Source organism: Oryctolagus cuniculus, chromosome 14 (assembly GCF_964237555.1).
Source record: "Oryctolagus cuniculus chromosome 14, mOryCun1.1, whole genome shotgun sequence".
NCBI classification, from domain to species: domain Eukaryota; kingdom Metazoa; phylum Chordata; class Mammalia; order Lagomorpha; family Leporidae; genus Oryctolagus; species Oryctolagus cuniculus.
In genome coordinates this window covers 71684118-71710159 of record NC_091445.1, presented here as the reverse complement: position 1 = coordinate 71710159, position 26042 = coordinate 71684118, and the positions used below count along the sequence as shown (strand labels likewise).

Genomic DNA, 26042 nt, shown 5'->3' with positions numbered 1-26042 from the left:
CATTTCTGCCTTCTTTTTTCATATGACAAGAAAATATTAAAATGTAGATCAAGTTTTATTTTTTTACTTAATTTGTCAAAATGTTAATGACAGAGCAATGATAGACCATTAACAGATATGAAAGAATAGAATTCGATGTCATGGTCTTCGACTAAATTAAATGTGTCATAAAATTTTTACTAAGTAAAAGTTACCAGAATCTTGAGAAAGCCAGATTATTTTTTCTCTGTTCATTTCTACATATTTTTTAGAAATTTCCTCATTGTAACATGAAGTAAGGCTCATCCAGACCAATCTCTTCAAATCCTTATGTTTGCATTCCTGTCTGATAACACTGATACATTCCATAGTCTTTGAGTTTTCAAAGTGATTTTAAAGAGAAAAGTATATACAACTCCTCTAAGCTTTGCTAAGTAGATGCTATTGTTGTCGCTTTGCAAATGAGACATGAGCAAAATATTTGATGTAGGCATCCCAGCAAGGTATTACTAAGCCACCTCTCCTCACCATAGTCTAACTCTTGTTTTTGAATCCAAGATGGACTGCTGCTGTATCCCTCACCAGGTCCACTTGGAAACAGTGAAAATTCTGCAGAGCAATCAAATTTATACTGCCCACACTTAGGGAACAAAATATACAAAACCTATTTTAGGAAGGTTTTCAATGATAAGGGATAAAACAGCGAGTTTTTATCACTTGGTCCTCACTGAATTAGAAAATGAAATGAACCAAAATGTCTTCAGCATGTACTCTAGTTAATCACATCCTTGAAAACTGTGAACAAACTGCTGTCAAATGCATTGTACATCCCTAGTAGTGCAGATGACAGCATTGTCTTCCCCTTATGATGTATGAGTTTTAATTAAAGGGAGAGTCATTAAGGACTCCCGGATTGTAAAATCACCAGGTCTCACAGTCTTGTAGAACTGTAGCATTGCAGGGTTTGTAAAATAGGCCTCTATTTTTTTCTCTCTCTCTTTAAAGCAGGCCATGGAAAGAGATGCTGTTTTCATTAAGAGGAAAACTCGAGTTTTATACCATTGCAGTAGGGGATGCGCAAGGGGGTCCTGTTTATCCATCTGCTTCTTGATTTCCAAATAAGGTGCCTGGAAAAAATAAGCAATCATTATATGCCTTGATAAATTCCTTTTTCTTCCTCTACAAAAGGAAAAATATACTGAAAGATGTGCCTGATCTAGGTTTAACTGCACCTTTCTGGTCTTGAGATGAGAAGAACAACAGCTCCCTGGAATGGTGGCCCCCAGAGTGACAGGAACTGTGAATCTCCATGAGGTACAAAGGACTTGCCCAAACATTATATTGAGAGACCTGACCAGGTTTTAGCCCGGTTTCCATTCACACCAGGTCATGTCACTAGAGTAAACCCCCTGTCCTGGACAAGCACATGCCCACATCCCCAGATGAGACTCTGCTCAAGAAAACGCAATGCTGCCAAGCCACAAAATATGCATCGTGCCAACCTGCCCTGCCAAGCCACTTCCAGTAATTCGGCACTTACCCCCTTCTCTAAGTGTCCATCTCCACATAACTGCCCTTGTCCCTTCTCTCTGACTCCTTTTTCCGTTTCCCATGGCCCTCCTTGGTTCCCTTGTCCAACTTTATAAACTTCAGACCCTCTGTCTTAGTTGGAGTTGAGCATAGTTTATGCTGCGGTCTCTCTCCTCCACTGCAGTACTCTAAATACCTTTGACAACTGTCCTGGAATGTTTGGCAATGACCATTTTTAATTTTTAACAAACATGAACACAAACTTTGTGACAGCTACAACTCATGCGCATATCTTAGGAGACTTAGGTGTAGAACTGTACACAGGAAAACTGGACATAATTTATGTGTTTCCTTCTATTAAAGCATTTAATGGAATTTACTCAGACAATTAAGTATTTCATAGAACAAATGGCACTCTCTCTGTCAGGGCTAACTTTAAGGTAGTACATTCTGGAAAATAGGACTGTGCCATCTTACATTTATTTGGAAGGGTTTAAAGAATTTGATGCAATAAAACCTGACAGCATCCTCAAGAGGCACACATGGAAAGAGGGTGTAGTGTTACTATTTCCACCTTGTCAGTAAAGACACTGAGGCCATTAAACAGCTTGTCCAAGGTCACAGGCCATAGCACTGACAAGCAAGTTACACAACTTTGGCTTCTACCGTCCTACGCTGACTCTCAGTCGTCTACGTGTCCTCCTATTAAAATAGCTTACACATGACCCAGAATAAAGGAAGCAATTTTTGGCATGGAGCCGAATCCAGACTCAAGGTTTACAGCTATTTTTAAATTCCAGAATGATCTGGGTCTAGGGTATAGTATAAATACCCTTCTCCAAAGTCTTTTTGATGACTATAAAGGTTTATTTAACTCTGTGTAAGTTCTTAATTTTTTCCTTCCATATTGAGAAACATTTTATTGTTTTCATTCCTTATACAAATAAGAAATGCTTGTTTAAAAAAAGAATTTCCATAACATAGAAAGCATTCAGGCATGGAAAAACCACAAGCAGAAGGGAAGGTTATTTTTAAGTAAATCATATCATCTGTGAATTAAAGAATATTTTGCTGACCATCGCCTGACACATTTTATTTGCTGAATGAATGAATATGTACTTGACTATATGAATAAAGACCAAAAGAGTCAAGAATCTAAACTAGAGGCAAATACATGTACTTTTTGAATACTCTCTTCACATAGGGGAGCTGAGGTGATTCTGGGGGTGTAGGGAGGGAGGAGCACAGCTCAGTGGGCCCTGGGACAGGAAAATCTTCTATTCTTTTGATGGAGAAAATAAGTAACTGAGTGTAGCACTCACTGTCACACCTCAAGGGTCTCTGGGGCAGTGTAAGCCTTGAAATCACCACATGGAAGGTGTGAACTATTAATTTCTCCCTATAATGACGAGTTTTAAACCTCTTTCCACACCTTTGGCAGTGGAAAGCCTCAGTGATTCAATATTATGTGTTTTTCCAGGTACTGGACTTCAGCACAGGAATGTGTTAGATTTTCTAACAAACTCTGATCCTTGTTCATCCAACTTTTCCATCAAAGCCCCATTAGTGACCAAAAACATAAACTGGTACTGTCTGGGAGTCTGGCATCTTCCAAAATGGTTTTGAGAGTCTGGGTTATATCGCAAATATTGATACAAAATTTGCATTTTATAGAATTTTTTAAAATTTGAATATAAAAATAAGATCTTGAAATTACTACTATTAGTTAAAACTGATGTGCCAGGAAGATGGTACCAGATTTAGCCTCTGCCTTAAAATATGTACCTGCATTCAAAGGCTCCGCTCCTGCTCCAGTTTGAGAGCAAAGTACTAGCATTCTAAATACGCAATTACCCTTCCAAAGGGATGCTACTGGCATGCCAACGTACTGGTGTAATTTAATTAAAACATCCTAATACAGCACAGTCTTTTAATGATTTTATTTACACCTTACATAATGGAAAAATCTGCATTTCACTACATGGCTATTATTCTGGGCTTTAAAATATGACTTTATTCAAGCAAAACGAACTGTACAAATTCACAAGGTTGACATACTTACTTGTGTCATTTCTCTGATGGAAGTTATGCTATCCAGTGCTTTCATTACTCGATCATAATTCTTCTTCTGTTTAATGAAAAAACAAGACACAAAACAATACTCACTTACAGTCTTTGTAAATCTGCAGCACTAGAGAAACATTATTTCTGTTCATGAATTTTCCATTAGGGTCAATTTGAAAGAAATGACTATTTTATGTACATGAAGGCAAAGACTGTAATAAAGATGGCTCAATGATGTAATATTTAGATCCTGAGTAAGAGAGACGAAAAAAGAAAACGATTCCAACCCTTATACAAGTACATAAAATCATGTTCAGCTTGTGGGAGAAAGATCTAGAAATACACAAAGTTCATGATTCAGGCCTTCACAACTAAGACATTGGCCATAGTGAATAAAAATCACAGAATTCTCTGAAAGTAAAAAAATCTACTTCAAATCTCACAATTGCTTTAATTTTCTTTTGATTAGAATATTGTCACCAAAAGGGTATGACAATGTACAAATGACAACATGCACTCCACTGACAATTGATTTTTCAGCACAAACAGGTGCCTTACTGCAACTTAATGAAGGAAAGTTCTTACAAGGAAATTATATATACCTATTGCTAGAAAATAAGCTCAGGATGACTAGCATAGAAACTAAGGTAAATTGAGCTGTCTTGTAATTTAAAAATTTTGTTAGTTCAAAAGGATTCTCTCTAATCTCCATAAATATTTATAAAATTGTGTTCTTAGGAAATGCCAGCCCCTAATAATATGAATTCAACTTTGACTAGCTTCAGATAGCTGACAAAGGAGAAGAGGACAGGGTTGGGGCAAAAATACAAAAGCAAAAGAAAAACATGTCCCTTTACCCATGATTCTTAAAATTAGAAGTTAAAATCCCCCAAAATATACAATGAAGTTAAAATAATCATGGGTGTGTTTGATGACACAGAGATTCAGATAGAAAGAGGAAGACCAATGAGGCTAAAATTGCCATCACTGTGAAAGGAAACCTTTGACTGGTGTGTGGGGTGACTACTTACCCTGGGATTGAAGGCCAACATCTGAGGATCATTTGGATCCACCACAGAAGGATATGGCTCAAAAATGACAACTTTTCTAGGAGATTCCAACGCAGACCTACACATGGATACTAGTAGATCTACCACCTTGAAATATACACATAAGGTAGTTACTATTCTTCAGCTTTTACCAAGAGGTTTGCCATGGGAAGCTACCTATTATTCTATCAACCTAGCCTACTGTTAGCACTATGTTAATTTCCTTTTGAATACTTTACTATTTCTACGCTTTAATTGTTTTATTTATGGGAAAATTTACATTTGGATAAATGCACAGATTTTAAGTGTATTACTTGAATGATTTTTAATAAGGGCATATATGCACACACACACATAGATAGGTAACAGACATGTATGTATATTCAGACACACATGCACAACCCTGGTGTACAACTTCTTTTTTTAAGCAACATCACTTCCAATGGACAAGAAGAATTTTCACTAAAAAACAGAAAAAAAAGGGAAAAGAAAAGAAAATGCTCCACATTAGATGCTTTTGAGAAATCCTCTTAAGTACAGATTATTTTCTTAGTTTTGGGTGTTTTTCAGAGCCTCTAATATGCAAATTTGTGCATGTTGGATGTAGGGGCAATATCTAGCTGCCTTTTATTTTTCATTTAAAATTCATTACTTCAAAAATATTGCCTTTGGGGAGAGCACTGTGGCACAAATAGTTATGCTGCTGCTTAGGATGCCTGCACCCTATACCGGAGTAATTGTTTCCGATTCAGCTTCCTAGTGAAGAGCACCCAAGGAGGCAGCAGAGGATGGCACAAGTACTTAGATCTCGCCCACTCACTCACTGGGGTCACAGAGACTGGGTTCCCCGCTCTCAGCTTGAGCATGGTCCAACCCCAGCTGTCGTTAGCATTTGTGGAGTGAACCAGGGGATGAGAGATATCTCTCTGTCTCTGTCTCTCTCTCCTTTTTCTCTTTCATTCTCTCTGGCACTCTGGTTTGAGACACATCTGCTCCACTTCCAACCCAGCGCCCTGTTAATGAAGCTGGGAAAAGCAGCAGAAGATGGTCCAAGTCCTTAGGCCCTTGCATCCATGTGGGAGACCCTGAAGAAGCTCCTGGATCCTGGAGTTGGCCTGGCATACCTCAGCTGTTGTGGCCATTTGGGGAGTGAACCAGCAGATGGAAGACCTCCCTCTCTCTCTATTTCACTCTCTAACCCTACCTTTTAAATAAATAAAACAAATCTTTAAAATATATATATATGTCCCTTCATATTTCATCAAGTAAATGAATCATATGGTCTGGTAACTGGATTAAGGGACATGTAAATTCTTGAAGCCTCATACATGAGTATTAATTAACTGTTGTACTTCATCAAGTACAATACCTGCCTTATAGTAGGCTATACTTCTTGAAAGAATGATGCTACATCTGTTACATGACCATTTTTCCCACTCATTTTTATGAATTTTGTAAATGAGAGACTGGTCATTCCTTCCAATTGACTTTTATCACAACTAAATATTTTCTTGTGTTTCTTTACAAAACCTGCATTGGTTTTATCCCTTAATCTGTTGTGATCTTCATGCTTTCAAGTTTTTTGAGCTTTTATGCAATTATGTTTGTAGTAAAAGTAGCTTTTTCATACTTCACTCTTAAGGTTCATTATTTTTCCAGGTAAAATATGTAAAGTCTGTATGAACTCAAATCTGATGAGATTTCTCTTTATGATTGCTAATAGCTGAATGCTTTTTGTGCATGGTCAATTTCATTCTCTTCTACTTTGAACATTATTTTGTAAAACTGCTCTTTAAGTCACTTTGAACTTGCTTTTGTACACAGTGCAAATAACTAAACTAATTATTTCCCCTGTCCCACTCCACATGTTTAGGGCATTTGTTTCCACCTCATTTACTAAATAATTCTGTAGTAAGTGAGGGTGTGATACCTCCTATAGTATATATTAAATTTATCTGTGACACAATCCATTAGGGGAATAATCTGTCATTTTTAACATCCTATTCCTTGGCAATACTGCGCTTTATTACAATATTATAATTTTATATATTGTTTTTGTATATGGTTGATCCAGCCTGTCACACTATCATTAATTTTTAAATGCTTTTTTCTGATTTTTTTTTATGAATTAGTAATTTTATCAGGTTACTAAGTGAAAAAAAGAAAATTTGCTCAAATTGTAACATACAATATCTTGGCATTTTTATAATTTAGTTTTTTTAAAAGATCTGTTTATTTTAAAGTCAGAGTTATGGGGGTGGGGTGAGGGAGACAGAGAGAGAGAGAGAGAGAGAGGGAGAGAGATTGATCTTCCATCTGTTTGTTCACTCCCCAAATGTTGACAACAGTCGGGATGATGCCAGGAGCATGAAACTTCACCCGGTCTCCCACGTGGGTAACAGGAGCCCAAGCACATGGGCCATCTTTTGCTGCTTCCCTAGCTACATTAGCATAGTGCTGGATTGGAAGTGGAACAGCTGGGACTCAAACTGGCAACCATGTGGGATGCCATCATCGCACACAGCACCTTAACCCACTGCGCCACAATGTTGGCCTCTAAAATTTACTTGTTATTTCCTAGAAACATGGAATGCTCCAACACTTTCGAGTTATCTCTTTGTTTTTATGTTTTCTTCCTATCATCTCATAAACAACACTGCTGTAAAACTGAATGTTCTCTTTTTATATCATCTGCCCATTATCTTTTTGCCTATATTTAAAAAAACTAAATTGCCTCCCATTTTATGGCAGTATAACTTTACAAAGAAGTTTTACATAATGCATGTACAAGGGTTTCAATACCTCAACTTCACTATAAAGAAAGAATTACAATTATTTTTCATACAACAGAAAGGCGGCTTAATTTCTCCCTTTGGAAATTGTGAAATAACAAAGCACACTCTAGATGAAGAGAGAAAATTTAGTTTATACCTAAGAAAATATCAAATGTTAGTTTGCCTTTAACAAGAAGCTATCAAAACTTTTCCCTGAAGAATAACAGAATGAAGGTAACTACTGCACTGGAACAAAATTTTCAAATCAAGTAAGAAATAATCAGTGTCCTGTGTTACTACCTGAGCTCCAGTTGCTATTTCATCAGCAGCTTCATTCATTACTCCCAGGGTTTGAAAAGCAAATACACACAGCTCTCGTTCACACACGGTAGGCTACAAAACAAGGCGGGGGTGGGGTGGGGCATTATTACAGACTTTTTTCCCATTTCTTAATTCCTAAATTAAATTTATGACATTACACATAATAAATAGCAAATGCAAAGTTTTAGAAATTTTTTTGCAAGAAAAATACAAAATATTCTACTTTCTTTAATAAAAAAGCAAATCCCTAAATCTAGGTAACAATGAGTAAAGGTTAATTAGCAAAATAGTCACAAATATGATAAGGAATTATCCATTTCACTTAGTTTAGGCACTTGCATGCAATACCACTTATCAGTAGATGGAAAATATTCTTGAGTAGGAAAATCTCACTTATTTAATACAAATCTGACCATGAGATGCATAGTTACAAAAAACAAAGACCCAAGCTGGCGATTTAAGAAAAATTAATATTAAACACAAACGTTAAATAAAACCAATACTCAAAGGAGAATTCCACTTTTTCCCAGGAAAACTGTGTCTGGGAAAAAATAAGCATGACTCTGCTTACTCGCTACCCAGTTCTTGAAAGATTGGTTTTGTTGCAAAGACTTTTGACTTCAATAACCTCCTGAAGTCAACAGCACTGAAATATACACTCTGCAATTACTTGGGAAGAGTGCTCATCTTTCAAATCTAATATAGTGTCAACTCTCTGATTTATCTTATCTCCCACGGTGCACTGCATTAGGTAGCTGATGAAGCCTAACACGATGCGATCCGTGGAACCTGCGCACAGCAGACAAAAGGCATTTGTTAGTGCCACTGCTCCCAGAGGGCAACCTGGTCTCCTGGCAGGCCACAGCCCCATTTTGGACATCTAGTTTATGTTCAGAATGAGCCCGTATGTGTGGATTGATGGCGAGAAAGTCTCACTGATCACAATGTTGCTGGCTGATTTTCCCCCAAAGAGAATTCTAGAAAAAGAATCAATTGGTGTATTTCCTTTGTTGGTCTTAAAAGTGCAGTTTGATGCCATTTCAGAAACATCAGGACTGGAGGAGGAAATTAACTGGAGAAAGTTCTGCACCCACCCTCAAGCTCTACACACTGCTGGATATACACAGAACAGACTGTTCAGTCTCCACTACGGTATGAGTATTTAACTCATTCTTAACCTTCCATGTTTGTGTATTATCTGCGTGCTAGCCTCAATTTCCCTCTCAGACACTGGACTGCTTCTTTTGTTCACTTTCTGAGGCACAGAACATGATAGGGCCTGAAACAAGAACAGCAAACACTGCTGCATGTTTACAACCGTGCCAAGGGCCGCGGTGGTGTCCAAATATAATGAGACCGTATACAAACAAGAATCCAGGCAGAAGATAAACCCTGGAAACCTCAAAGGGCCCTAGGAATTTATTCATGAGCCAGTTACCCAGAGTTCCCTGAGGAAGTAAACAGTGACACACAGAAGCTATTTTGTTTTTTAATAATACCCTTGTCAAATAACCATCACTGTTTTATGACTAAAATACATCAACCCCAAAGTTGAATAATAGGATAAGGCTCACTGAAGGACATGAGTAACGATTAGTTTTATTTGAACCTCACACATCAGCTATATTTACTTTGTGTTTATCTATCTATCTTTCTATATACCTACCATTTATCTATTTATCTATCATCTATCTATCTATCTATCTCCAGGGAATATGACAACAGAAACCACATATCAGTACTAAATTATGGTTGTAAAGGGAAATAAAATGAACTGAAATACCTCACTACACTAAAAATTTAATTTAAATCATTTTAATAAACAATTCCAAAGACGTAAGGGGAAAACATGATAGACATGAAGTATTCTTACAGATCTCTCTCTGCACACTGTCACAGACCCCAGCTGTTCCTGTGCCACTCTGACTTTGTTCCAAATGTTTTCTATCAGTTTCACCCAGACTGCCCTCTTCTCCATCTTGCACAACAAGCAAAATCCCAGGGCTTGTGTAATAACGCTTTTCTCTAAATTTCTGCTTCGTCTCCCTCTCAGACCCATTCTTAGTCAAACCTCTGAAATTCCAAATCCCAGGGACTTGCCACTTACGTTATTTTAAATAATAAACGAGCATTTTAATGCTGACACTATGACCACGAGTTCTTGTGGTTACTGTATTCTCATATGCGTGTTTCTGGCTTGGAAGTAATCCTTCTATCTATACTTAAAATGTGGCAGGCTGATTTCCAGGAACTTCCTGTTATCACAACACAGTGAAGCAGGAAATCAGGCAGAAGGTAGGTAGGCTAGGAAACTTGCTCTTTGGAAATGAAAACAAAACAAAACAAAAAACTGGGTTTTTCTGTTGTCATACTGAAAATTAGATGTAAAAGCACACATCGCATTCTTGTAAAGTGATTTTTCTTCCCCTCCCTTTTTTTCTAACATAGCAACTACAGATGTATAATGCTATAATTAGTTCACATATCATACAAATACAATTCTAAGTAAATGCTAGTAAAAGTTTTAAACAATAATGGTATATTTTTTGCTCATTTTTACCACAAAGTTCAAGGGATATCCAAGATATAAATGAATTTAATTTTAAGACATGTATTTGTAAATTATTTTTTACAGTTATTCAAAAGAAGTTCAAAATGCCAACACAAGGTGGCGCACTAAACTTCTCAAGATGAGGCATTTCTGCTCAGCTAAGACTTCCATCCTATTCAAGGAACAGAAAGGCGATTACTATTCCCAAACAACATAAGTACTTACACTGTTGACTAGCCTTCTCCCACCTTAAACAGATTCCCACCCAACTCCCTTCCTGACAAATTCTGTTATTATTATGCTACTTACACAGAAAATGCTACCAAAATAGTACATAGTCATTTGTTGCTATTACCAGAGGAGTGTCATCATGTGTTTTTCAGACACGCTTTAATACGAAGTATGTATGCCTATATATATATATAAAATCAACTTTTATATTATGTATCAGTTCATTTTTTAGTTTATAGTAAATATTAAATTTATAAAATACTATGTATTCTTTATATTATTATGATTAAATAGCCTTGAGGCAAATTAGTTTCACAATTTAGACTGTAATACCAAGGCAAATCCCTTTATTATCAACATATCCATAATGTCTGCATTATTTACTATGCACCTTTTAAAAGCATGGGGAACTTTTGTATGTGTCCCTAAGATGAATGTATTTTTAATTTATTTGAATCAAAGCAATTGAAATGTGCACACAAAAAACATGTTTTGAAAACTATTTTCAATCTCTCAAGAATATTTTAGAACTTCAGTGTAATTTAGAAAATGTGTGTTTTCATTGTTTTTAAAGTACCCTCTACTAAAAATATAAGTGATACATTCTAGACAATCTAGCTAATGTGTTTATGTAGAGAGATAAGCATGGTGTAGGTGACTGGTTTTCAAATATTTCTGGCTTTTTTTTCAAGCAAAATATTCACAGAAGCCCAATATATAAAATGAGCTCATTCCAGTTACAGGGAACTGTTTAAATGATAAATATTAACATATAAGATAACTCAGAGAAGACATGCCTATGGCAGCTTTCATTCAGTGTGCCTACTAAGATACGTATTTAATAAAAATATTTTGACTTGAAGCAAATTTGAATTGGTACTTTTATTCTCATATCCATATTTTATCAAAATTCAATTTACTGCTATAATCCATCCTGTCCAAAATGAAATAAGCAGTGTAAATGTAAGTTCTTGATTTAAAAACTGGTATTAATAATTTAAGAATCATTTTAGCATTAGCATCTAGAACTACAAAACCTACAAGCCTTTAATTCTCTGTATTTCCAGTTTAATAGTAAACTCTTTGGAATCTTTCAGTGGTGGAGAGACACAGGGTGGGGCAAGGTGTACCATCCACTAAGAGACACAGTTTCCACAGGGATCATAGCAGATCCACAGTCACAAGGTGGAACATACCTAACTAGGCCTGAACACAGAGATCGCTATTTGTCTCATGCAACAAAAGATGTTTGAGCATTGAAGTCAAATTCAACTCAGTTTAGATGCAAAACAAACAAAAAGCCCACATGTTTTTGAACTAGAAGTGTTTTGCATAATTCACACTGTAGTTTCACTTGTATTTCAGAACCTGAAATCTGAGCTTCCATGATTCGAGGGAGGGGAGAGGTGTTACTGGGACATATTTTCATCTCCTTTTCAAAAATGAAGGTCAGACCTAAATGCAAAAAGACCTCTCTGCTTGGAAGATAAAATGGCACATCCCTAGTTTCTCATCAATTTTCACAGGAATGCTTTTTAGCTATGACCAAATTATAACTGAAGGTTACTGGTTTCATTCAGAAAATAGGAACCTCGAGAACATTTGTCTAAGGGACACAGCAAGGCTGGATAAGGGTGTGCACTTTGTGTAGTGGTTAAGACACCACTTGGATCACATACATCCCAAATTGGATTTCCTGGGTTTGCATCTTGGCTCTACTCCTCCTTCCAGCTTCTTCCTAAATGTGCATCCTGAGAGGCGGCAGCTGATGGCTGAAGCAGTTCGGTCCCTGACACTTGTGGAAGTCCCAGACTGGGTTCCCAGCCTCTGGCTTTGGTCTGGCCTACGCCCAGATCTTGCTAGTGAACCCATGTCTGGGAAAGTGCTCTCTCTCTGTTTTTCTCTACCTTTCAAATAAAATGAATGAATAAGTAAATTATTTAGAAAAATATATATAGATTCCCAGGATTTCCAATAGAGATTCTGTCATTAGAATTAGACATTTCGGCCGGCGCCGTGGCTCACTAGGCTAATCCTCCGCCTAGCGGCGCCGGCACACCGGGTTCTAGTCCCGGTCGGGGTGCCGGATTCTGTCCCGGTTGCCCCTCTTCCAGGCCAGCTCTCTGCTGTGGCCAGGGAGTGCAGTGGAGGATGGCCCAGGTGCTTGGGCCCTGCACCCCATGGGAGACCAGGAAAAGCACCTGGCTCCTGGCTCCCGCCATCGGATCAGCGCAGTGCGCTGGCCGCAGTGCGCCGGCCGCGGCGGCCATTGGAGGGTGAACCAACGGCAAAGGAAGACCTTTCTCTCTGTCTCTCTCTCTCACTGTCCACTCTGCCTGTCAAAAAAAAAAAAAAAAAAAAAAAAGAATTAGACATTTCGTTCAAGTGGATGATAGACATTCGCAAACACGTCTGAGAACCAGTGGAGCGGAATCTCACGACTGATCCAACCACTCAGGGGCAAGCAATCCAAGACATTTTGACACAATAGGAGAGGAAAATGAGATCCTAATACGCTAATGTGGGAAATGGGAATGTCTATGGGTATCAGACATGCAGAATGACCACCAAGTATCAATGACAGAGGTCTAACACTGGGACATCAACCTAGAGAGCCATATGGTTTTCACTAGCTGAATATAGCAACATAGGTTTTCAGTTCAAAGAAGACAAACAATTGCACTGACCCAAGACTGGGGTATTTAAGCTTAACGTTTAACAAAAAGACATGAGCACTAAGAATTTAGAGGCTGATAGAACTGTCATTTCTGGCACTGATTCCTTGTTTTCTTGTTTTCCAGAATCACACTGTGAAGATACAATCAACATTAAGAATCGTTTGCTGCAGCAACATTCAAGCTGATTCCAAAAGACAGAGAACCATTCATTTGTTTTCGGTTTGGTTTTCTGTTAACACTCCAAACTACAATACCAAGATGAAAATCCAGGATTCTGAACCATTCTCCTGGTGGTAATACCAGTGACATGCAGATACAAAGTGTCCTTTGTCGAGACTCAAACCCAGGAGTGACATTTATATGCAGAAGGGGAAAATGGGAGATCGCCGTGTTTCTAAATAAGTAGTTTAGTTCCTTGTGTTGCCAGAAGTGTGGCGTGTTAACCCAGGCCACTCAGTAGAATGATAGAGTAATACAAGTGGTCACTACAGATTTTAAGACTTTGGAGAACGGAGGTTAAAGTGGGTCTATGTGATTTAAAAAATAATCAGGCTTGAAGTAAAGAGGAAAAAATGTAAGAAAGACTGGATGTGGAAAGAGGAAGTGCTAAAAAATGTGTTAATACATTAGATACAGATTTTTATACAAATTCAATTATATTCTAACCTATCTAATCACTAACTGGATAATAACTGTACTCTTTATATCTATGGGATTTATTACAGTTGTAATGTGTCATATTAGCTAGATAAGTGGTCAATGTGTCAGCTTGTCAGTTAATACCCTATAAGAAAATATACACTGACCGTGAATTTTAACATAGTAGTCTTAAATTTACAGCTGAACATATTGCAATACAAATACAGCAGAGACACAGAAAAAGTGGGTAAGCCCGACTTAAGTAAAACATCTATTTAAGGCAATCAAGAGACATTTCTGTTTATCTCTTTTTGTTTGAGCATAAAGTTTCTTTGGCTTTATGTTCTTTATCAGATTTCATGTATCTCTTATCTTACTATTTAAGAAACCAGAGTACATTTTCAGATTTCCTTATATAACACTATAAATCACAGTAATGTTAGACCATCTGATAACTAGCTAAATTATATTTATTAAGAAAATGTTTTCTCTCTTGCTCACAAAAGAACTTCTATTTCTAGAAAAAGCAAACTGTTGATACAGATACAGATAAAGTCAAAATTTGGAGTTGGATACAACCATATGAAAAAACTTTAAAAAGTTTGAAGGATGTGAAATTAAAAGATGAATTTTAAGGGCTGGCATTGTGGCCTAGTGGGTAAAGCAGCCACCTGCAGTGCCAGCATCCCATATGAGGGCAAGGTTTGAATCCCAGCTGCTCCACTTCTGATCTACCTCCCTGCTAATGCACCTGGGAAAGCAGTGGAAGATGGCCCAAGTGCTTGGGCTCCGGCACCCACATGGGAGACCTACAAGAAGTTCCTGGCTCCTGGCTTTGGATCAGCCCAGCTCTGGCTGTTGCTGCCAGCTGGGGAGTGACCAGCAAGCAGATGGAAGTTCTCTGTCTCTGTGTCTGTTCCCCTCTCTCTGTAACTCTGTCTTTCAAATAAATAAATCTTTTCTTCAAAAAAAGATAAATTTATTTTGTAACAAAAATTATTTGAAATCCATGCAAACCCAGAGTCTTCTTAAAGCTCATGGAAAATATATATTGTGAAAAAACATGCATAGACTTCAAAATTTGTTTTCCACCAAAATAAACTTATCTTTTCATTCCATTTTTCACTACCTTTCTGAAATCCTCTCATATTAATAGACACTATGATATCTCTACCACTTCCTATAGGAACAAACTATCAGCCATTGAACTATAAAGACTGAGCGCCCTTCAATATGTGCAGAAAATTTCCAGGACATAAATGTTATTAATTCAAGTACATGAGCTAACAGGAAAATGTCCTACCCTGGTGCCGTGATGCCAATGTAAAAGTTCCATTCCTATTACTTACAGCAAAGTAACACTAAATCATTACTCTCCTCATTTGCAGAGATACTAAGACCTACCTTTCAGACTATTAAATCTGATATTGCATTTTAAGCATTCTGAACATAAAATCACTTAAAAATACTCAACAAGGGTTTGCTATTAATATCATTACTATTATCTTCTGCAAAGGAGATGGTATTGCCACGGATCAAGCAACAGATCAAGATCAACTGATGCACACTGACAGTTACAATGTAGCTCCTAAGTGTGGTAGGCTGAGATGATCTAAAGATTATTCTCATTATAAGCAAACATTTCATGTGTCAAATGGGAACAACAAAACTGCACAATTATTTAACAAGAACTGCTTTTTTAATTAATAGGATTTTCAGAATAGTGTTATATTTCTGAGAGAAAAGTTGACTGACACAAAATACCATAGATTACCAAGAATAAATTCTTGCTTCACATTTGTTTTGCTAAAAGTGAAACAAACATAAACTTGACAACTGTGTTCATAAAATAGCTACTAAACAAGTTTTAAAAAATTTCTTGAAATGTGAACAAAATTCTAATAGATCATCACTTTCTGGACTTGTTATGCTTTATCTTTTCAGGCATATATTCCCAAAGATTAAGAGAAAATTGTCTCTAAGAGTGTAACACAACATGTAGCATACTGTCTTCTACTTATTAAGCCTTAAATAATCATTCATGATGCAAAGTTTTGAAGTCATAAAGAATTATGTTCAAAGCCCAGCTTCTCTCCAGGCTATCTGGGTGATGCTGAACAAATTGCTTAACCTCTGTGAATCTTAATCCTTCTTATTTGCACCACAGGAGCAAAAACATCTAAGCCTTAAGAGTTCCATACAAATCAACTAAGGACACAATATGCAAAATATCTGCACACAGCGGTTGGTACACAGCAAGTTAAAATCACCTTTACCTTGTAAACTGCAGCAGATACTAGCTCAATCATTATCTTACTATTTATCTACATTTTTGTTTCTCAAATTCAAACCCTAAACTCTAGTGACTTTAAAGATACTGATATCAGCAAAAATGGCTGGGTAAGGAACCCAAATTTTCACCGCTCTCTAAAAATCTTTTTAAATAAACTAGAAAAAATGGCCTGAAAACTAACTGAAAGCTTACAGCAACTCAAGATACTTACTCAATGAAAATGGCTGAGTCTTGTAAGAGCTACAAAATGTGTATGTTTAAACTTACTCTAATCCTGTCTCCCATTGCCCATTTCAATGGCAGCCTTGAGGATAATAAGATATATTCCTGATACTGGAGGAAGTAGAATGGAACTCCTTTGCAAAGAACTCTGTTTCTGGATCTATCTAACAGCTCTCTGAATGGCAAGCTCAGAACACTTCCTTATTTCTGCATGACTTGGCACTTACCAAGAACTAAATTCAGTACAAGGGTGGAGACTGAAAGCATTTACAGCAAATGTTTTAGTTATTGCTCTGGGAAGCAACAGGTAACAATCGAAATGAAAAAAAAAATACTAAACCAAAAACTTAGAAAGAAAGGCTGGAGAATGAGTTGTCCATAGGACTATGAAAAATGCACACACGTTCTTGTTAGTCTGGAAGACCACATGCTTTCCCACAACACTGTACTCAAGAAATACTTTAAAGAGTCTTAAAAGTCAGCTTTGTATTACCATAAGGCTCTGTATGAGCAGGAAGTAAGAGTATGGAAGAACTGTAAACTGACTGGCTGAGTACTGAAGGCCTGCTCCAACATGCACACAAAACACTTAGTTTAAACAATTAGCTGACTATTAACTGAAGAAAATCTAAGTGTCCAAGTATGATAAACAGAGAGATAATAGAAACAGTTTGGAATATCATACGACAAACTACAATATATAACAACGAAAATAAATACTAAGAAGGACCAAAGTCTATTCCATGGTGCCACATTATTATATTTAAAAGGTCTATTTTTCAGCAACTAAATATGAAGCATGCAAAGAGATAAGAAAGTAAGGTCCATCCATATGATAAAATAAATCAATAGAAAGGATCTCAGAGAAAGCACAAATATTGTATTTACTAGACAAGGACTTCTAATCACCTATTTCCAAAAATGTTCACAAAGTTAAATGAAATTATTTTTAGATAGCTAAAGAAATAACAAAAGAGTAAGAACAGATAGAATTCATAAAAATGAACCAAGCAGAAATTCTAGAGTTGAAGAATACAATAACTAAAAATAAAAAATTCACTAAAAGTGCTATAAGAGCCAGTTTAAGTAAGCAGAAAAAAGGGTCAGAGACCTTTGAACTTTAAGATAGGTCAACCAAGATTATTTAACCTAAGAACCAACAAAATTAAGGTATGAGTAAAAATGAACAAAGCTTAAACAATTTGTGGAACAACATCAAGTATATAAAATATAGATAATGGAAATTCCAGGTAAAAAGAGGAAAAAATGTGTAGGAAGAATATCTAAATAAATACAACACTCTAAATTCATGAAAAAATATTAATCTGAACTTCCAAGAAATTCAATGAACTCCAAATACAATAAGCTTAATGACACATACATATCCTAAACAAAATGCCCAAAATCAGAGAGAGACAATTCATCACAGACAAGGGATCCTCACTAAGACAGCTTATTTTTCATCATAAATAATGAACACCAGAAGGCAGTGGGGTAACATCTTCAGAGTTCTAGGGATAAGAGGAATTTAAACAAAAACAACCTCTTTCAACCAAGAATTTTACTGTACAGCACAGCTATTATTCAAACAATAAAAGACAAATTAAAATAGTCTCAGAGGAAAACAGAAAGAGTTCACCACAAGCAAAGATTTCCTATAGGAAACAACAAACAGTGTTCTTCAGGTTGGGACTGAAAAGACACTAGAGAGACCATGCAAACAAATGAAGAGCATGTGTACAAGAAACTGTAATATGCAAATACAAAAGACTCCATTTAAATGTACTTTAAAATGTTTAATATATATTTAATACACTTAACTTTTATGTTTACCCCCTTTGGTTTAAAAGAAAACTGAAGAAAGCCATAATTTTAAACCTACGTTGATGAGCATATCACATATGAACATATAGTTTGCAATTTTATACATAACAGCCTAAGCGAGGGCGACTGAAGCCATGTAGGAGCAAGCTTTTTCTGTTTATTAAAATCAAGCTGGAATTAATCCAAAGTGAATTTTAAAACATTAAGATGTTAATTTTAATCCCCATGGCAACCACTGACAAAGCAGATTAACAGATTATAACATAGGAATGAAAATATTAGAAAATACGTATTTAATCCACAAAAGAAGGCAGTAAATGGAAACAACAGAGAAACAAGTATATGTGTGTGTGTGTTTGTGTGTGCATATATATATATAAATCAAATGACACCAAGCTTTACTTAGTAATTTCATTTAAATAAATAGATTAGCAAAATGGATTTAAGAATAGAATGCAACAATTTGCTATCAACAAATGATTCACTCTAGTTTTAAAGACAAAAATAGGTTAAAAATAAAATCATGGAAAAAAGACAGTCTATGCAATTAGTAACCAATAAAGAGATGCAGTGTTTATATTAATATCAGACCAAAGAGACCAGAAGACAAAAATTGTTATTAAAGGTAAAGAGTATGACAAAAGGATCAAAACATTAAGAAGATATAACATTTATAAACATGTATGTTCCCCACAACAGGCCCCCCAAAGTGCACTAATTAGTGAAAAAATTATATGTCGCAACAGACAATTCAACATTAATAATTCAAGATTTTAATACCCCCACTTTAAATAATGAAATTGAAAAAAAAAAAAAAAACAGAGAAAAACCACTGAAGCAAAGAGCCTGTTGGTCTGTGGAAAGATTGATAAAACCAACAAGCCTGTACCTTAAAGAAAAAAAATGATAATACAAATTTTCAACATTAGGAATGAAGCAAACATTGTCATTGAAACTATGAAGATTTCAAAAGGATAATAAAAAGAATACTAAAAATAAATCTAATGATGTGAATTTGACAACTGAGACATAATGGACTACAAAGCATAAACAGAGCAATTCAAACTGTTTAGTTTATACTGAATGAAATAAAACATCTTATTCATAAACAGAAAAACAACTTCTAAAACAGAAAACTCTAGACCTTAGTAGTTTCACTACAGAAGTCTACCAAATGTCTAAGGAAATTGATACAATCTCTCTCAGATATTGACAAAGACATCAAAAGCAAAGTATGCTACACATCAGTATACCTGACAAATAAAGCTATGAACTGAATCCAGCAGCATCTAATAATTAATTACATCATATGATCAATTAGGATTTGACCCAGGAATACAAATTCAACATATGAAAAATCAATGTAATAAGACCATATTATTAGAATAAAAGAAAATATGTTCAGGTGTCAAGAAACACAGACAAAGGAAGAACAAACAAAAATGCTTTCATGATTTAAAAAGTAATTCACAAACTTATACCAGAAGGGAATTTTTCTTAGCCTAATTAATGGCGTCTATGAAAGATCCACAACCAACAGTGAAAAGACTAAAACAAGATGAGGATTTTTGCTCTTTCCATTTCTAATCAACCACATATTAGAGATGCTAGCCAGTCCACTAGGAAAAAGTAGGCATCTTGATTGGAAAGGAAAGAGTAAAACTTTCTGTTTGCAGATGTCATAATCTTAAAGAATCTGAAAATATTTTATTAGAGTATAAGTAAGCGAATAAAGCTGCAGGATACAAGACTGATGTGTATCACTTATATTCCCATACACTAGGCAAAAGAACAATCCAAAAATAAAAAATTCCACTTTTGATGGCATCAAAAATGATAAAATAGTTAAAAATAAATCTGTCCAAGAAAGTCCAAGACTTGGATACTGAAAACTACAAAATCATATTGAAAGCATTAGTAAAATGCCTATCCAAACTACAATGAGATACCACCTTATACATATTAAGATGGCTATATAATTAAGATTTAAAAAAAAAAAGAGAGTAAGAAGTTGTGGAAAATTAAAGCTGTCAGACAGTGTTGGTGGGAATGTAAAATAGCACAGATTATTCAAACAGTTAGGTCATTCCTTAGGAAGTTAAACAGAGCTAATATGTCTCAGCAATTCCATAAAATGCAATACTACTCCATCATAAAAAGGAATAAAATATTGACAATATTGAAAATATTGACAAATGCCACAATGATGAACTATAAAAACATTTTCTAAGTTAAATGAGCCAGAAACACAAAACCATATACTGTATGAATTCATTTACATCCAATGTCTAGTTATCAGAAAATCCATGGAGACAGGAAACAGATAAACAACTGTCATGGAATAAGGGGAGGGAGAAATTGGAAGTGACTTAACAGTTATGGGATTTCTTTCCAGGGTACTGAAAATGTTCTGGAATTACAAAGTGAAGATGGATGTACAACACTGTGAATATATTAAAAGCCACTGAATTATACACTTTAAATAGTGATGTATATGTTATGTGAATCGTACCCATTAAAAACTGCAAGAAAAATCAGAAATTTAGTAATTCTTCCCAAAAGTAATATACGCACATATATTCCTTTTTACTTTTTGCCTACTCCCTGGGTAATGTGCTGCATATGTCAGCAAGTTGGCATTTTGGAAATCTTTACTCTGATTCTTCCTATGCTGCTGGGCACTGCTTTTAACTGGCAGACTACACTGTCATCTCTATATTAAGCATCTTAAGTGGTGGAGTTTTGAAGAAAAATTATTTAAGCACCTTTATCTTTGTAAATAGCATTTCTTCAAAACCCTACCATTTAAGATGCTCCAGGATGACACAGGTATAAATGAATAGAGAGATGTCAGATTAGACAAATCCAAGAATTACAGTAAAAAACATCAAACTATTCACTTTTTCAGACTCTTTCAGAAGTAACACTAATTCATTTTGCCACAATTGTCCCACTTGATATGTTCAAGAATTTGTTCAATAGAGACTACTAATTTTAAACTGCACTTCTTCACAAATTTATATTTTAACCTTTTCCATTTATATTCAAAATTGACACTGACATCCCACCAATAAGAACTTACCCTAAGCATGGGGCCATTTTGAAACACATGTGGCTCATCACAAACCACACAGTATTCATTCAACACGGGGATCCGCTGCTCAGCAAACTCAATTGTCTGAACAGAACAATAAAGAGAAATAATTACGTCAAGTTCACACATGATTTGAAAACCCAGAAAGGACTGAAATATTTCTGCCATGGATGCAGTCTTGCTCATACCTGCACTAGAAAGCCGCGGTCTCGCACTGGAATGCATTTTGCACCGTTTGGCTAAAAAAGTAAGGTGAAAGAACAGAACGATATCTTAATTGAGAAAACATACAAATTATAATCTTTTTCGAACGGTGAATATCTAAGTGATCTTTCTACAAAGCTATGAAATATGAATTGTCACTAATTATATCAAGATTTAAGAATATCTTTGATTATGGTAACCTTTCTGTCATTACTGTTGTAACCTCTGCCTAAACTAAACAAATAACATCCTTTATTTTTCTGATCTTCCAGTTAAAAATGACTGGCATCTTTATATGATCACAAAAATTCATTTCCTCAATTATTCAGCTGCAAATGCCCACACCTCTTCATTAGACAATTTGAATTTATTTCACAACCAGATACAGAAGTATTCCTCATGGGAACTTTGAGACAGCTACAGGGAGTGGCACAGTACTACACCACAGGTTATGCTTGGGCATGTGGAAGGACATGATGACATTTTCTTTTACAAGATATCTGAAATTATCTTTCTTGGGTGACACCACCATGATAAAAATTTTCAACACTGTTTTCTCCATGTGCTTTAAGTTTATCACTGGATAGAAATGGGCTGAATTTAGGATGTTCACATAAAATTATCAATCTTGTGGTATAAGCTACAACTTAATTTTAGAAATAAATCTGTAAGTGTATAAGACTAGTGTAACTTTCTGAAAACATGACCTATTTTTTTCTTATTTTTTCCAATTTCACATACTGATGGGCGTGTCTGGTATAGGGTTAGAGGTAAGTAAGCATTGCTAACATACACACATACATATTAAGTAAACCAAATTTTTATCAATCCTTTTGATTGTATAATTTACATAAAAGATGCCTATTTCTGCATTTGAAACCAGCAGTAATGCCAGTCACTTTAGAGGTAAATTTTGTTTAAGACTGATCCCCAACAAACATCAGCCTAGGATTTAAGATATTAATACACTGCCCTCCTGGACCCATATCCCCTCTAACCAGCTCCAGTGAAAAGTGACTTCAGTATACAGCAGACTTTAAGAACAACTTCAGATGAAGCTCTGGGATACACATGTAAAGATTGCTTCTCTCCACCACTAAAGAGACTCATGATCAAAGTTCTTCTCTCACATTTAACTAGAAGGAGGTTACTCTGAGTTATAAGACAAACATGTTTTCCACTACCCATGTGAGAAAAACCAGAGATTAGACACATTTATTCAATAAAACATCATTGTTGTATGTTCACATAAAAGGAAAAAGACTGTGACTTCCTTCCATTTTTAGTAGCATTCATTACTATGACAGGAATTTGGACAGGACTGCAAATCAATCACCACATTTATTGGGTCAGAATTAAAACTCACATTTTGGTGCCAGTCGCAAATCTCTGGTATGCAAAACAGTTTCCTCAAATGTAAAACAGGTTTAAAAATAACCACCACCACCAAAAAAAAAAAAAATCTTACTTCTTTCCTCCACAGATCTTTCTGACACAAAAACTTAGCTAACATTTAAGAACCCAAGGAGAAAATATTTACGCACAGCAGGCTGGGAAGATGAAGATGAAGATGGTGTTAAGATACCAATAAGCCCTGAGGTGAGAGAGAGCCTCCTGCTCTCTGCATTAGGTTCCTTGAAAAGCTCCGTTTTGGATGACTTGGGGGCACTGGAATAAGACTTGCTGAGCAATTTGTGATTTTTCAGCCCATATAATTCTTCCATTCTGAGATTACTGGAGTAAGACCTGCTTAACAGTTTGTGGGGCTTCAAGTTGGTATTGTGCTCACATCGCGGGTCTCCGGAACAAGATGGAGTCAACAGTTTATGCGACTTGAGGGTGAGGCAGTCCTCCGGCTTAACAGCTGCAGAGCAAGGACGGTTCAAGAGTTTGTGCGATTTAATCGTTATCGCCTGCTCAGCTCTGGGGTCGCTGGACAGGGAGCGACCAAAGGTCCTGTGTGACTTTGTGGTACACACGTCGTCAGTCTTGACTGTGCTGGAACAAGTCCTCCTCAACAGCTTATGCGTTTTGGAGATTCCGTCTTGCTCAGATTTCAGCTTGGATTTGCTTTTACCACAACCAGGGGGAGGGTAACTTGGCGACCTTCAAAATTGAACAACAGTTACTACAGGACAGATAGTGACCAACAGAGCACGGAGGGCACTGTCATGCTCAAACTTGACTCAACTTTGCCACACATATTTTACCACTTCATTTCAAGGTAGCCTACCCGGTCAAAAGCGAAAGCAAAGGTAGGTGCAGGGTGACACAGGATTTGAACTGCATTTTTCCTGAGTGGAAAAAATATTTCTAAGATTTTTTTTTTGGTTCCTCATCCCAGAGTCTTACATGGAACCAATAGTGTAGCAGAAACTCCAAAAAGATATTAAAACTGCAAACACAGAAATGAATATCTGTGTTTTTGAGGGGATGCCTGTAACTTACATCTTTTGTTTGAAGTCATAAAGAAAATAAACAGGTGCTGAGACCACAGAAAAGAATGCTCAAAATTGAATAGTGATGGACTATTACAGGCTTAGCATTTAGTGAGACAATGATGAAGTTTTCTGTTACCAACCTGCGCAAGGTAGAAAATAAATGCAGGGGAGACTTCACTTTCTTCTCTGATAACTTTTTGTTGTGCAGGCAATTGGATTTTTCTTTGCTCTGTTTCCACTGTTGTGTAACAAATGTCTGCATAATTCTGTCAATCCAAAGGTAATTCTGTTATCCCAGTTCCAAGGTAATTTAAATCAATAATTCTGCATGTATTATGTATAGAATGCATTTACCAAAGAAAAATAAGTTCATATCATCATGAGATGCTAATATGGAATCACAATTTTTCATATGTAGGAAAACATCATGTTAGCAATCAAATTACCAGTCCTTTAACCAATTATATCACATTAAATGGTAATGATTAGTAATCACTAAAATAATTAAATTATAAGGTTATTATGATATTATTAATAATCCTAATGGAAGAACAGATGATATAAAAATAGAACATAAAGAGAATTATAAGGACAGCAAAAAAAGAAAAAACCGAATTACTTTGTTGGTGCTGCAATACAACTGAAGACAAAATTGTTCACTACCAATTACAATGTTTTTTATTAAGATGCAAGTAAAGCCAATTTCACTTCACTTCATGAAAAAAGCAAAAAATAAAACTGCAAGATCTGTAAATTATGTCTCTCTGCCTTTTGAATAAATCAAGTAAATAAAAATGCAATTTCATGTAAAAATACACCACGCAAAACTGGCTCTATGTAGAATTACATGGTAAGCAAATTTTATCTTTAAAAGTACAGTCCATTCACCTTTCACCGTGCTTGTTTTAAAATCTGGAGAATTCTTAGACATTTTTAGTTACTACTATAAAGCAGGAATTTCGTTTATTCCTAACTTCAGTGTTTTCCATGTCAAGACCACTTCACCAATGCTTTAAGTAAAGACTTTGCCATAGCACTGTGACAGGCAGGGATACTTTCTCTGTTTCCCAACTTCTAAGTGACAGCAGAGGAGGGCCTCTTAACAGAAGTATTAACGTAGACATGACATTTTATAATTAAATAACAGATGTGCAATAAATGAAGTTAAACATTTTGATTTTCTTTCAAAAATCACTAAGCATGGCTTGCTATTCATGTTCTTCCATTTCTTTCTGACACAGACTGCATTTGAAACAAGAACGTAGCACCAACATTTGCTTACCAATTGCAATATGCCAGGGAGTAAAATCACATGTACACACTTTTTCCCCCTTTAATTCTCTGGACACCTCTGGAAGGTAGCTAGCATTGCACACATTTTATAAATACACCAAGGAAATGGAATGTGCTCAGAATAGCCTGGATAACAGTGACAGACAAGGCTGCAATACACATATTATCAAGTGGGGGTTGATGTATGTACAACATTGGTTGTTCAAGAGAGACAAATGTGACTCTTAGCAAAAGGCCAATTACTAAACCTTCAATATCGTTCAAATCTTAAACTGACACAAACTGCCAGAAAGCATACCAATTGGGTTTACAAACCTAACCATTGTTCTACAGCTTCCTTGAGTTCAGTGGAAGAAACAATCTCACATAGAATTATTTTAGTCCATTAATCAGTAGAAGTGGTGAGGAAAGGGGGGTAAAAATGCAATGACTGACATCCTGATTCCAAATTCACATTGCCTTAGAACTCAGGACAAAAAGATTTGTTTTACCTTTCAGGTCTGGAGGTTTTTTCCTCCAAAGATTTCAGCAGGATTTAAATGACGCAGTAATGTAAAATCATAATTTTTCCCCACACCTAATCTGAGATCTCCACTGACACCACCCTTTGTACTAAGTAGATAAGGACTCTTCTTCCTATGAAATGTTGCTGTTTCTATGCACTAAAGAAGCCAACATATGCTTGCCTTATCTTGACAAGCAAATTGGGTAAAAAAAAATATTAACAGGTTAAAATGGCCAAAAAAATTCCCAATTTTAAATTACATTAGCATGTGTCAATTTAGCAACTAAAAGATATCCATCTTCCTAGTTGTTCTGAGATGAAAATGAGTGAACTGTCTGCTATGGGAGATT

The 26042-nt window shown here is 35.9% G+C and overlaps 1 protein-coding gene across 5 annotated transcripts in view; it reads right to left on the bottom strand.

The window, feature by feature from the left end:
• Nucleotides 1-26042, bottom strand: part of PARP8 (poly(ADP-ribose) polymerase family member 8) — a 193342-nt gene that overhangs the window by 27694 nt on the left and 139606 nt on the right. For 3 of the 5 annotated variants that reach the window (XM_070056702.1, XM_051853483.2, XM_008262187.4), the window contains 8 exons: nt 24035-24160; nt 22998-23559; nt 21438-21488; nt 21238-21333; nt 7697-7789; nt 4605-4730; nt 3572-3637; nt 1039-1106 (listed from right to left, as the gene is read on the bottom strand). In XM_070056702.1, the coding sequence (XP_069912803.1) occupies nt 1039-1106; nt 3572-3637; nt 4605-4730; nt 7697-7789; nt 21238-21333; nt 21438-21488; nt 22998-23559; nt 24035-24160 (1188 nt within the window). The remainder of the gene's footprint in view (nt 1-1038; nt 1107-3571; nt 3638-4604; nt 4731-7696; nt 7790-21237; nt 21334-21437; nt 21489-22997; nt 23560-24034; nt 24161-26042) is intronic. The other 2 variants (XM_051853484.2, XM_051853486.2) reach the window with 1 other exon arrangement.